The sequence below is a fragment of the Podarcis bocagei genome (genome assembly GCF_964188305.1).
Source record: "Podarcis bocagei genome assembly, chromosome: 17".
In the NCBI taxonomy this organism is placed as follows: Eukaryota; Metazoa; Chordata; class Lepidosauria; order Squamata; family Lacertidae; genus Podarcis; species Podarcis bocagei.
The window spans coordinates 6,161,520-6,175,527 of record NC_138143.1 but is presented as its reverse complement, the minus strand read 5'-3'; the positions used below and the strand labels follow the sequence as shown (position 1 = coordinate 6,175,527).

General features: G+C 51.3%; 1 protein-coding gene across 2 annotated transcripts in view; it reads left to right on the top strand.

Moving 5' to 3' along the window:
• The first annotated feature begins 1,267 nt into the window (after window positions 1–1,267).
• The window catches only part of KCND1 (potassium voltage-gated channel subfamily D member 1), a 71,851-nt gene continuing 59,110 nt past the window's right edge, over window positions 1,268–14,008 (top strand). Inside the window, exons 1-2 of one of the 2 annotated variants that reach the window (XM_081175719.1) lie at window positions 1,268–1,521; window positions 3,474–5,253. In XM_081175719.1, the coding sequence (XP_081031845.1) occupies window positions 4,139–5,253 (1,115 nt within the window). In that variant the 5' untranslated portion in view covers window positions 1,268–1,521; window positions 3,474–4,138. Of the gene's footprint in view, window positions 1,522–2,270; window positions 2,424–3,473; window positions 5,254–14,008 lie in introns of those variants that run through there. The other variant, XM_081175718.1, reaches the window with a different exon arrangement.

Here is a 14,008-nt window from a genome sequence, read left to right as displayed (position 1 = left end):
AAAAAAATATATATATAGTCCAGCCCCCCACAAGGTCTGAGGGACAGTGGACCGGCCCTCTGCTGAAAAAGTTTTCTGACCCCCTGGCTAGCCTTTCTCCCTAGCATGTTATTTTTCGATGAGCAGGGAGGGGATTTTAGGGGGGTGATAAGGAACATGGAACCCCCACTGCCCACCTCAAGAAGTGTTATTGTCCAGGGGAGGCACCCAGGGAGGCCTGATCCAGAGGGTGGCACTGCCTGCCAGTCGCCTACTCCCCAGAGCTGTGGGGCAGGCTTTACAACCGCTGCAGTTTTTTCTTGGGGATACAGCCACGGGGCAACTCGGAAGTGAGGAGGATAGAGGGCTCTGCCTCTCCTTGGCTCTGCTCCACCTACTGGGGGGCTCCAGTGGGCACCAGCGAGTTACCACTTTCCCTGGCTGAATCTAGAGGTCCCGGGCCCTAAGGAAGTCAGATTAGCCTCAACCAGAGCCAGGGTCTTCTCAACACTGGCTCCGGCCTGGAAGAACGCTCTGCCTCATGAGACCAGGGCCCTGCGGGATCGGATCTCTTTCCGCAGGGCCTGTAAGACAGAGTTGTTCTGCCTGGCTTTCCGCTTGGAATCAATTTGATGCCCTCCCCCTCTTTCTTTTTTCCTTTCTCCTTCTGTGATGGATCTCCTATTTGGGGACTTCCCTGGCTTTTTTTCTGGCCCATGTAGGACCAGCCTTGGTGAAGACTTGACGTTTTTATCCCAAAAAAGTTTTTGATTTGAGTTTCCACTGAAAGGAGGCTGCATTTTAAATGTTTTAATGTTGTATTTTAATCTTGTTTTTTAAGTTGTATTTCAATCAATTGTTTTATATCGGGTGTTAGCCGCCCTGAGCCCGGTCTTGGCTGGGGAGGGCGGGGTACAAATAATAATAATAATAATAATAATAATAATAATAATAATAATAATAATAATAGATCCGTTCCACGGGCGGCCTTTTCTATTAGGATGGGACGCCGCCGCTCTGCAGGAGAAGGGAGCTGGGCTCTGTACCGCAGGGCAGCGGTACCCACGGCTTCCACAGGAGGCGCTCTCGGGACGATCCCGGGAGGCTGCTCCTAAAGCGAGAAGCCGTGCAGAAAAGGACGCAGGAGGGGCCGGCAGGTGGGGCTGGGTGGGGGGTAGCCCAAGGGGCGGCTTGGCGCTGCTCCTTACGATGAGCTGACCCCCTCCCCATGGCGTGCGGATGACACCCCCCTCCCTCCCCCCCCCCAATCCTGAGTGGCACCAAATTTGAAATTCCTGCCGAGGCTCCTAAAGGCGACGCGCGGCGGGAGCGCGATCAAAAGTCGCCTCGGCTGCGCACGGGGAAATCCCGGCTGCCCGGGCGCGCCGAGGGGAGAGCTGGACGTTGTCTGGCGAGGCGAGGGGCGCAGAGGCACCCAGGGCTGGAGGAAGAGGAGGGCGCCGCCTGGGTCCCTCCGTCGCTGCCTCGCGCCTTGGAGAGGCCGCCTCCTCTCCTTCGCGCCTCGAGTCTCCAAGACCCCAAGTTAGTTCTCCTGCGGTTCTTTTTTTGCGCTCTCCTTCTTTCCTCCGCCCTCCCCGCGCGCCCTTTTCTCCATTCGTCTTCCGCATCTCCATCTCCCCTTTCTGCACGTTTCCAGCTCTGGCTGTGGATCTGCTTTTTCTTGCTCCGATTCGCCCACCCAAGTCTCTCTCGATCCTCCTGGCCGGGGTTTCTCGCGTCCTCTCCGCTTCTCCGGCCATTCCGTTTCTCCGAGCTGTTCCTTGGCTCGCCCAGCGACTACCAGGCTGCAGCCTTGAATGTCTTCATGATCCTGCTGAGATCTCCCTCTCTCCATCTCCATCCTTTCTGCAGCCTCCTGCCCCTTGGGATTCTCTCCCGCCCAACCCCCTTTCCTCACCTTCCTCTCTGCGTTCTCCAGTTGAACTTCTGCCTGTCTGCATACTTCGACCTGCCTGCCCGCCGGTCCACCCATTTCCTCTCCTCCTGCCCAGCCATCCTCCCCCCCCCGCCGCCCCCCAGCCCCCTTCCCCGGCTGCGTCTCCCGTCCCCTCCTTCGCCTCCGTCTGCTGCTGGTCCCCAGTCGGTCGGTGCGCTCGCTGCCTGGGGTGCGCGCCTCCGCCGCCTGCGATGCAGCCACTCGCCTCTGCCAACCGCTCGCTCGTGCCCCCTCCCTGCCGAATGCAGCTCGTACACACACCCGCGCACACCCTCACTCACACGCACACACACACGCGGCGCGGCACAGTCAGACGGGCGAGCCAAGGGGAGCGATGAGGATCGGCGCCGTCGGGGGCAACGGGAGCCCTCTCGCCCACGCACGGGGGGCAGCCCGGCACCCCACAGCCGGACACCCCTGGCCCCGCACCGGGGTTTGCGGACGCTCCGCCGCTGCCTGCTACCGGGACAGAGCCAGCACCCAGGGGGTAAGAGGATGGAGATCAGCGACCCGCGGCACGTCGCCCCACGGATGTGCCCCTCTGCCCTCCTTGCCCCATGGGTTCGCCACCCCCCTCCCCACGGGGACAGCTCTTTCCCCTCGAATGTGGCCCTTTCCCGCCACAGATTTGCCCTTCCCCATCCCTTGATTGCCTGCTTCTCCCCCCCCCTCCACGCCCTGTGCTAGAGATTTGCCTGCCCCTTTCTTAATTTCCATCCCACGCTCCCCAAATCTTGGGGAAGGGGGGGGTTGTTCTTTTTTTAAAATTTCACGTTGTTTACTCCTGTCTACAAAGCGATGTAGATTCACTACCGCCCTCGCCAAACCAAATTGAAGAGAAAAGGGTTTGAGGGTCGGAGATTTCAGGAGACAAAGGGTTAATGGGAAAGTTTGTTCGGACCCTGAACCCCTTCCTCTCCACCCTCTTTCTCTGGGGCTGCCTGCTTGCTCACAGGGAGAGCCCCTGCTCACTCTCCCGGCACCCTTGCAGCTTGCTTTGCCAAACTCCTTGTTGTGTTGCCAAATTCCTGCTCTGCCAAACTCCTTCTTGACAAAACCTTTGCTCTCTTCTTTGACACAGTATTATTAACTGCTCTCATACTTTCTTCCTTAAATGTCCCTTCAAACTCCTTTCCCAATATGAAACTAGCCCTGGCTCCTCCAGCCACCCAACCTCCAACTCAAAGCAGCTTAGAACTGGAGGGAGATTACTTAGAAGTAGCTGATCTCAAGTAACCACCCTGTTCTTAGATCCCATCATCCTGGATCCCATCATCCTGCCCAGTCCGTGGATCCCCATTTCTTGCCCCCAAACAGAGGAGGGGTTCTGGGTCTCAAGTTGCTCATCCCCTAACAGCTACTGTGATGGATATTTCACATAAAACCTTTCTTGTTTTCAGCTTTTGAAACTTGGCTAGTTTATAACTTCAGAACTGCCGCATTCAGTCCAAAAATTGCAGCCTTGCACACTATTATTTCTCTCACATAGTTTTACTTCTCTCTCTCTTCCCTCTCTCTCTTTTTTCCATTATCACAGCATTGTGTAATCTACCCCTGTGACCATATCAACTGAGACCCCTTCTCTGACACTGCTCCCACACCAGGAATACTTTCTCTCTTCCTTATACATTCTCTCTCCTGCCAGGAAGAAAGAATTAGTGGAGCAGCAGCAGCAGAGGAATACAGTACAGCACTCGTACATTGCAGATTTTCAGAGGGGAGTTTCCGCTGTTGTTCACAATGCACAGAGCCACATGGGCTGAACATCAGAGAGACCGTGGGCAGCATGATCACACTTACCTGCATTGCCTTCCTTTGACCTCTGCCCACAACTCCTAAAGTTATCAGCACTGACAGTAAGGAGGCATCTTGCCTGGAAAAACCCTGGATGCTGTTTGACTGGGATGCATCTAGGTCCATGGGGCTTGCTAACATCCATTGAAAAGACCTTGGCTGGGGAGAATAACATCCTTTGTTCTTGGGGAGACCTGGATTTTGATGTCTGAGACAAGAACTAGACTGGATGATGGGGCCCTCTGCTCCATTGATTTTTGGCGATAATTGAGCAAAGAAACGTTTTCAAGAAGGCTTTCAGAGAAAGCCGCTTTATCAAAAGCTTTTCCTGGGACAATACTTAGAGCACAGTTGAGTTTGGATGGTGAGACATTTTAGCAAAGGTTCTGTTATCTAACTGTGTACAACATGGCCGCAGGGGTGGCAACATGGCTGCCCTTTGCCCGGGCAGCAGCTGTGGGCTGGCTCCCACTGGCCAAGAAGCCCATGCCCAAGCCTCCTGCTGACAAGAAACGCCGCAACGATGAGATCTTGGTAGTCAACGTCAGCGGGAAACGCTTCCAGACTTGGAAGAACACCTTGGACCGTTATCCGGATACCCTGCTGGGCAGCTCAGAGAAGGAATTCTTCTTTGATGAAGACAGCAAGGAGTACTTCTTTGACCGAGACCCAGAGATGTTCCGCCATATCCTCAACTTCTACCGCACTGGCAGACTCCATTACCCCCGCCAGGAGTGCATACAGGCCTTCGATGAAGAGCTGTCATTCTACGGCATCATCCCAGAGCTCATCGGCGACTGCTGCCTGGAGGAATATCGTGACCGCAAGAAGGAGAATGCCGAGCGCCTCGCTGAGGATGAAGAAGCAGAGATGACCAATGACACTGGCCTGCCTCCGGACAGCACCTTCCGACAGCGGCTCTGGAGAGCGTTCGAGAACCCCCACACCAGCACCATGGCTTTGGTCTTCTATTATGTGACTGGGTTCTTCATTGCCGTGTCAGTCATTGCCAATGTGGTGGAGACCATCCCATGCCGGCCCTCTCCTGGGAGGAAGAAGAACTTGCCCTGTGGAGATCGGTTCCCCAAGGCTTTCTTCTGCATGGACACAGCTTGTGTCCTCATCTTCACCTTTGAGTATCTCATGCGCCTCTTTGCCGCCCCAAGCCGATTCAAGTTCATGAAGAGCGTGATGAGCATCATTGACGTGGTTGCCATCATGCCCTATTACATTGGGCTGGTGATGCCAGAAAACGAGAATGTCAGCGGGGCCTTTGTGACACTAAGGGTGTTCCGTGTCTTCCGTATCTTCAAGTTCTCGCGCCACTCACAAGGGCTGAGGATCCTGGGATACACCCTCAAGAGCTGTGCCTCTGAGCTGGGCTTCCTGCTCTTTTCGCTCACCATGGCCATCATAATCTTTGCCACCGTTATGTTCTATGCTGAGAAGGGCACTGCGTCCACCAACTTCACCAGCATCCCTGCTGCCTTCTGGTACACCATCGTCACCATGACCACACTTGGGTGAGTTGTGCACATCCTTGACATAATCTCCAGAGGCCTGGCATTGGTTCCCCACCAACGCAACATTATTCCCCTGCACTCCTGGAAACCTCATTTCCAGAATCCCCACGTGGACCTCTTGATGGCTGTGCCACCCACTAGCACCCTTGCTTTGTCCAAAAGCACCTCTGACCCAGACTGGTCCCAGACAATGGGATTTGAGGGCTTTCCCTTAGAGGTATGTTAGCTCAATGAGACAAGTGAATCTATTGGTGCACTAAAGTCACTCTTGATGTAAGTGGCCTTATGGAAAAGCCCCTCTTGAGATGGTGATCTGCATTACTTACCTCAACATGTGGTAAACCAGCCTTGCTGCATTCAGAAGCCCTCCTGCTCATTCTGCTGAGTGGAGCCCTAGACCTCTGCCCTGAAGTCCTGCTCTGGTGGCACCAGCATAGACGGCATCTCCCTTGTTCCAAGTTGGAAATAAGTTCCAAGTGCTTAGGAGGTGGATAAGCATGGAGACCATACACAAGCCTATGCTGGGAAAGCAGGGTTCTGTTCAGCTGGGAGTGGGCCATCTCTCTTTCCTTTAATGTTCTGACATTAAAGTCAAGCATTCTGTGAACTGGGTCTGTCTAGCTTTCTCTCAGCCACCAAAACACCAGAAAAGCGGTCCAGATTTCTGACATCCCCAAGTGGGGAAGAGAACATGGCCCCTCACACCTGAATGGTCCAGGTAGCTGTGTGGCACTGCCTTGCAAGGAGCCCTTCAAAAAGTGTTGTGCAAGATGGGGAGGTGCCCAGAAGGGAACCAGCAAGGGGTGGTGTGGGGTGGTCTGCTGGTGCCAAGGAAGCAGGAGCAGCGAAGATAAATATGGGTGGGGGTGGGAAGAAGAGTCAGATTGCGGGAAAGGGCTGGGAAGGCAGGGACTAGGGAGCGTTTTCCAAGGAAAGAGAAGCACTTTTGCGTCTACTGTGGGTGAGAACTTTATCATGCCCCTCCCAAAATAGCATTTCCTTCAGTGCAATGCTCATACCCTCCCTTTCCCCTACGGTTTTCTGGCATGCTTGGACTGCAAGCAGTTGCTGTGCTGTTTTGTAGCACTGGTATTCCCTGTTCAGATTTCACGCTGGAATCTTGAATTTGGATATATTCATTTTAGCATGGTTCCCTTCCTGCGGAAAAATCAAATACTGATTTGGGTGTTTGTAGTTGTGTGTGTGGTGCATGTCTGATCCTCAGAAACTGGTACAGTATTGGAATTCTGGCATTTCAGAATGTTGGCCGCCTCCAGGGATTTGCTTTCCTGGGCCAATTGACTGCCTCACTTTTTGTCTGGACTCTGCTGGATATCTTCCATGACATCAGAACAAGAGTAGAAAATCTGGTGTCTCATCAGATTTCTACATAATGTTTCACTTTCTAGTTTATTTCAGGGCTCTGTTAGGGCTGCATTAATATCGTGCCATCAGTGTACCTTCAGTAAAAGACAAGCTCCTGCCCCAAAGAGTTTACAGTACCAATTTAGAGATCCCGAAGGGGCAACAGAAGGACAGGAGGAAGCAGCGAGGGATGAATGCAATGTGTGTTTCTGTGGGGGGAATTATTTGGAATGTTTTCTGTGCTAGATTTGCAGACAGTGTTTTTGGAGGCTCTGCAACCAAGGATGATTAACAAAGGGCTTCCTTGTACCCCATATATTAATGAAGCATCCATCACTGGCGCCGTCTATTTCTGCATGGCCCGCAAGTGGATTCCCAACTGAACTAGGGTGTTTTATTGTTATTGGGAGGTGTCAGGGGTTCAGTGTTGAATCAAAGTTGGTGAGATTTAAAACCCATCAGCTTCCATCTGGGAGAGATTATAACAGTGCACTGAGACTGCAGGAGGCCGGGCAATTTGTTGCACTTCTCAACCTTCCTTTGAGAAACTCCAAGAGAGGGGAGCATGAGGGTTACCCACTCCCCCATTTTATCTTTACAACAGCCCTGTGAGGTAGGTTTTTGCTGAGGGAAGTGCCCCTGGCCCAGAGTGAGCTTGATGGCAACACTCTAACCACTATGCCCTACTGCCTTGGGAGCATCTCAGTGCTGCTTGAAGGAAGGAGCAGAGGTGGATCTTGACTGTGAGAAAAAGGAATCCGTAAGGCAGAACTGGGGAACCTCCAGGTGATGCTGAACTATCCCTGACCACTGGACGTGCCAACTGGGGGTGGTGGGAGCTGAAGCCCACCACATTTGGAGGGGAGCAGGGTCCTGTCTACAAATCAGAGAGGAATGGGATCTGAACAGATAGACAGGTGCTGGCAGCTGAGATATAATGCTTGCCCATCTAGGGTTCCTGGGTCTCCGGGTGTTGTGTCATGGGTTTTGACCTCTTTCTCAGAGTTTCCAGGCAAAGGAGTAAAATGCAATTTCTCTCAGTGCCCATCCCATATGAAAAAATAAAGTGGGGTGCTGCTGCTTTACCAAAAGTGCTATAAAGTTATAATGCAGCAGATGGTACTGCCTGGCCTGAGCTCTTGCTGGCGGCCAGATCCCACTTCCCTGTCCATCAACTACCATACCAGACATGCCACACAGGGGCAGATCCTGCCACCCATCCCACTAGGTGCAAGCCACAGCCTCCTCCAGCCTTGCTGGCCCCCCCCCCACATCTAGATGCAACCCCTGCTTTTCCAGGCACTTTGCACATGCTCAGAGATACTTTTCGCATGTGCTCTGCTGTTCCAAACAGATGCAAGGACCAGGCTAGGTTATGGCTTAGAATTCATCGTCGCAGGGAGGGAAGCGACAAGATAAGGAATTTGCGGGGTACCAGCTGGCCTCTGTGAATGTTTTCTGGCCTGCTTCCGATCAGGGAATGAATGAATAAATGAATGAATGAGCAATTTCCCAGATCGCTGGATGGGTGGGAGGGGGCTATTTATTATCCTACCAATTGGAACTGCTGCTCTGCTTGAGGCTGAGAGTGTCTGGATGATGGATGAGCTGAGGAAGCCATTGGAGGTGACTTCCGATCTTCTGCACCCCAAAGGGGAGGCTGCGGTTCAGTGAGGTAATAGGACAGCCAGTAATAAGGCTATAGGGCTATAGGGCAGAAGGAGCACGCTTGTTCAGAGCCACTCTGGAGTATGCTCCCCTCCCCAGTGAACCAGCATTCCTCTGCAGTGGCATTTTCTGCACATTTCAAGCCAGTGAAGGGAAACCAGTTCCTGCAGAGCTGGGACAAACTGAGGCTTGGTTCGGAAATCCAGATTAAAGGCTGGGGCTCTGGGTCAGGATTGATGGGAGCTCACGGCAGAGGAGCAGGCGATAAACAGGTGGCAACCGGTTAGGATGGAAAAAGGAATCATCTTTCTTTTACACATTGCCCTGTCCAAACTTAATGAGAATCCACTGGTTGCTATAACATTTCCCCAGTGTCAGCAGCTGAGCTAGCAAGAACTCTTGGCTCCCCCCTTCCCCAGCCCCCACTAGGCCTCTGCTGAGAACTACAATCCTCAATAAATCCAAGCCACAATTCCCGAGCCCTTCCTCATCCTCTCCCAGCCCTCAGAGCTGAGGTATATCAAACCTTGGGAGCCCTGGTTCCTGCCCCTTCTCTCCTCTCCTGAAACCCAGCAGTTCCCATTATTGGGAAGCTTTAATTAGCTGCCTTGTTCCCATCCGCTCAATTAAGTTTTAATAACTCGCCTGTGCGTGTGCCAGCGAGGCACCCGCTGTCTGCAAACCACCACCCCAGTTCCCAGCATTGATGAGCTGCCTGTGCAATACACCCTGAAGCGCATTAACGAACGGCGGCTTCGGCTTCTGCTGATGTCCCTTTTCCACAAAAAAGAGGGGCCTAAAGGTGCCCTGGCCACTTTCAACCCCCCCTAACACCCTGCACTGGAACTGAGCCACAAAGGCAGATGTCCTGGGCATCCTCTTCCACAACCCACCCCCCTCCGCTCTGAATAAAGTCTCTTTTGTGTCTCACTGCAATCTTTGCTGGCTCCTTTCCATCTTGCCCTCCTGCATCGCTTTCCCTTTATGCTGGGTGAGTGCAGACTGGCCTTTAGCAGTCTGATACCTTGGCGCTGTGGTTAAACCACAGAGCCTAGGACTTGCCGATCAGAAGGTCGGCGGTTCGAATCCCCACGATGGGGTGAGCTCCCGTTGCTCGGTCCCTGCTCCTGCCAACCTAGCAGTTCGAAAGCATGAAGTGCAAGTAGATAAATAGGTACCGCTCTGGCAGGAAGGTAAACGGCGTTTCCGTGTGCTGCTCTGGCTCGCCAGAAGCGGCTTAGTCATGTTAGCCACATGACCCGGAAGCTGTACACCGGCTCCCTTGGCCAATAAAGCGAGATGAGCACCGCAACCCCAGAGTCAGTCACGACTGGACCTAATGGTCAGGGGTCCCTTTACCTTTACCTTAAGCGGTCAGAATATTAACATTGGCTCACTATCATCACGACAACCACCAAGGGCCGCAGCTGCTTTGGCCTAACAGTGGCAATTCCCGATTCCTCATCCGTGAGGCTACCACCTGCCATGCCCTTCCTGTACCCTTTGCTTCACAGGAAGCCCCTCACAGCGACCAGCCCCATCTCAGTTCTGCCTCCTGCGGAGTGCCTTGCAGTAGGGCTGGCACGGCCTAGGGCACTGGTTGTTGCACCTCACAAAAACACAAAGATCTGGAGTCAAAAGCCAACGCAGTCATGGAGTTGTACGTTCAAAGCACTCTGGCATCACCTTAACAGTCATGGAGAATCCCGGGAGCTGTTATTTGTTATGGGTCTTTGAGGTCGGCACCCTGAACAAGTGGCAGCTTGCAGGATGCTTTGGAGGAAGCCATGACTGGTAGAGAAGTCTTGGCAAGTCCAATTTCATTGCCTCCATCTGTAATACAACTGAACTCCCTCCATCTGTAACAGTGAATTGCCTCACATTTTAATACAAATTTTGTCTGTGTGTGTGTGCATGCACAGCAGTGTGGAGTAGTGGTCAGCGGGTTGGACTAGTACCTGGGAGACGAGATTCAAATCTGTGAAGTTTACTAAAGGTGACCTTGGGCCAATCACCATTTCTCAGCCTAACCTACCTCACAGGGTTGTTGTGTGGATGAAATGGAGATGGGGAGAACCATGCATGCCACCTTGAGCTCCTTGAAAGAAAAGTGGGGTATAAATGTAACAGAAAAAACAAAGCAGCATGTTGGCTGCAGTTGGCTGGTTCATTCAAATCAATACGTAAAACTTACCCGCTATCTCTCGGCCTCGCTGTCTGACTAGTTATCAGGTCACAGTGCTGTTGTAGGGAGAAGCCACACAGAGCAGAATTCTTCCTTTCTACTTGCCTCTTAAATGGACAGAACTCCTCTCAGAATCTAAAAAGGCAACTCTTTGTCTCCTAAGTTCGCAAGAGCTGCAGGCTGTCCAATTCCTTCACACCAATAGTACAGAGCCTTTTTATTTTTATTTTTAAAATCCCTAGGCCCTTCATGCAAGCATGGCCAATAGGCAGGAATTGTGGGACTTGTAGTTCAGCAACATCTGGAAGGTTCAGCGTTCCCCAGACCTGCCCAAGTCTTTACTTTCTCCATGCCTTCTGCCTCCATTACAGGTAGCTTCTACAGACAGATCTCTGCTTTTCAGTACCCTGCCTTCACTTTACTGACTCCTGGACAGCATTCCTTAACCATACAGCATCTCTGCTGCCTCTGCACCATCCTGCCAACAGCATAGGGCCTCTCTTGTCCCTGGGATGATAAGTCCTAGAGTTTTGAAACCTGTGGCCCACCCCATATTGTTGGACTCCAGCTCCCATCAGCCCCAGCCAGCACGGCCAATAGTCAGGGATGATGGGAGTTGCAGTCCAATGGCAACTGGTTCCTCATCCTGCTTTAAAGACACCCTCCTTTCATTGGCGCCTTCTCAATTTCCTGCCTCCTCCACTTCCCCTTCACTGTGTGCTCCCCTTGCTATGTTGCTTCTCAGGATCCCTTAGGGAAGGGAGCCTTTCACCCTCCAGATGTTGGTGGACTACAACTCCCATCAGCCTAGACTATTGGCCCCAGTAGCTGATGGGAGATGTAGTTCAGCAACTGGAGGACCAAAGCTTCCCTCCCCCTGCTTTAGGCTTCTCTACCACCTAGGAGACCAGCATTCACTCGGTTTTCTCGTCCTCACACTCGCCCAGCTAACTGATTCCAAGGACTTAGCAAAACCTCTCCATGCATGGCAGAATGAATTAAATGCAGTTCTGGTGCAGCAGTCCTGTGCAAACGGGCATCCTGAGCATAAGCGCTAGGAAAGGCATTCAGGAACATGCAAGTGTCTCTTCCTGTACCTCCACACCACTCCAGATACAGCTGCACCTCATCCTCAACTGCTGTACTCTAGGGGGGGAAACCCTACCCCTTTGATTCTTCATTTTCGCTGGAGGATTTCAAGGGGAACTGCCCGCTTGGCCTCTTGTGCTGGGGGTGATTCCAGCCCTGGGCTTCCCCCAACCCCGATGCAGCCAGGTCAGCAACTTCAAGCTTTTATTGTTGTTGCTGAGTAATTTCTTTTTATGGGCTAAGTCACTTAATGTGTAACCAAAGGGAGGAGAATGAAATAAATAAATTTCCAGGCAGTGAAGGAGCGTCCGTAGGAATTGAATTATTTATGGTCAGCTGGGGAGAGAGGAGAGAACTGGCTGCCACTGAAACTGGAATTCTGATCAAACACTTGCAATGTAAAAAGAAAAGAAAAAAGGACTCTGCCGGAGAGCAGGGTGTCGGCTGCGAGAGCATGGGGGGCAAGAAGAAGACCGAAGTGGGGTGCGAATGGCTGGAGGCAGGGAGGCTATGGGATGGGGCAGGTGCGGGGGGGCAGAGACGGAGTCCAGGAAGAACTCTATTGATCGAATCTGTGTTCAGACAGGTAACCAGGTTTGGGGAGGGGCTAGTAGTGGCCTTTAGAAGCTACGAGACTTTTCCTGCCCATAACAAGCCTAGTTTTTAAGAAAATAAGAACATAATAATAGGCCTGCTGGATCTGGTCAAAGGTGTGGGAATGTTCAGGGATGCAAGAGAGGATATATTGTCTGATAACAGCCTTTCCAACTTGTGTTAGCAAGTTCATAATTTAGCAGAGTAACATTCCCCCTTTTAAACTTGCAGTGCATAATAATAATAATAATAATAAATTCTATTTATATCCCGCCCTCCCCAGCTGAAGCCGGGCTCAGGGCGGCTAACAACAATATGCGTTTGCTCAGGCTCTCTAAAGCCTCTATAATAACTGTTCTGGTATTTTCCCCTTATTCCCTCATAAAAGATAAGACATGACACAGTCTTCTATAAAAGTATAAAAAGGTTTACTCACACATCATTCTGTTCACAATAGGATCCCAGAAGGCAGACTTAGCTTAGAAAAGTAACATATACCTAGAAACTATCTCTTAAGAAGACAGTCCCTTTGTCCTCTCTTGGCTGGAAGCCAAGAGGGCATCTTTGACTAAGCAGATATTGCTTCTTCAATGCATGTAGTCAAAGAGAGAGAGATGGCTGCCCTGCCCTGTGGTTTTGTTGTCACCTGCACAGGTGAGGCCACACCCACCTCTAGTCACATGCAGAGGAAGTCTGTCCCAGCCCAGAAGGAAACAAGAGGTTTACCTGCTGGCTGGACAAACATGTGTAAACATGTTCACTCTAGGAATGTTCCTCCCCATGTGTAAACATGTTCACTCTAGGAATGCTGTACTTGACTGCTCTTGTGTTTCACAGCCCACAAAAGGCCCATATAGCATCTTGCTCTCACAGTGGCCCACCAGATGGCCATGGGAAGCCGGCGGACAGGACCCGAGTGCAACAGCGACTGGCATTCAAAGGCATACTGCCTCTGGCAAGTGAAGGTAGAACTTCGCTATTGTGGCCAGAAGTCCTGGGTTCCATCTCAACGCTGCGGATTCTTCCACAGCTCCATCCTGCCAGGGCTTAGCCTGCACTGGCTCTGGTTAGGGAGGCAGCAATTTTCAAATCAAAAGTTGGCAACTGCCCGCCGGTAGAAGTGCGTTTCCCAGCATTTGAGTGGAACGTAGGCCTGAGAATGCATTAAAACTATAAAATGCAACACATACCAAAATGCCACAAAAGCCCATGTGGAAAGAGAGAGAGAGAGAGAGAGAGAGAGAGAGAGAGAGAGAGAAAGAAAGAAAGAAAGAAAGAAAATAAGTCAGGGGCCTGAGACAGAGCTGACTATCAGGATGAGACTTGCTCCTAAACACCAAATCCATTCTTCAAAATGTCCAGGTTTGGCTTTGGTAAAATCTCTTGTAAAGACAGAATGCATTTTGAAATGGGTTCATCAACCCCAGAATCTCTTTCCACTACTAGGACACAAACAAAAAATTAGGCAGGGAATATTTCAGCTGAGGTGCAGGGTACATTCCCTTCAGTACCCCAAACTACAGCCAATCTTATCTATTGTGGAAGGCTTCCAGATTTGAGGATCTTACTGTTTTCCAGACTGTGTGTAAGCCACACTAAAGAAATAAATATTCTGTAGCAGGATAATCCAAATTGTGTACCAGAGAAAGCAGGAATCTGTGTTCTGTGTAAAATTATTCACACTACTCTTCCTGCTGGGACTTATGGATATACAGTTAGAAAAGGACTATGGAACTTTGTAACAATACATGCAAGACTTTGATATGCACAAAGATGGAAGGACCCATTATTGCCAACAACAGAAGACTTAGCTGAGATGGCAAAACTGACATGTTTAATCAGAGGAAAGTCAGG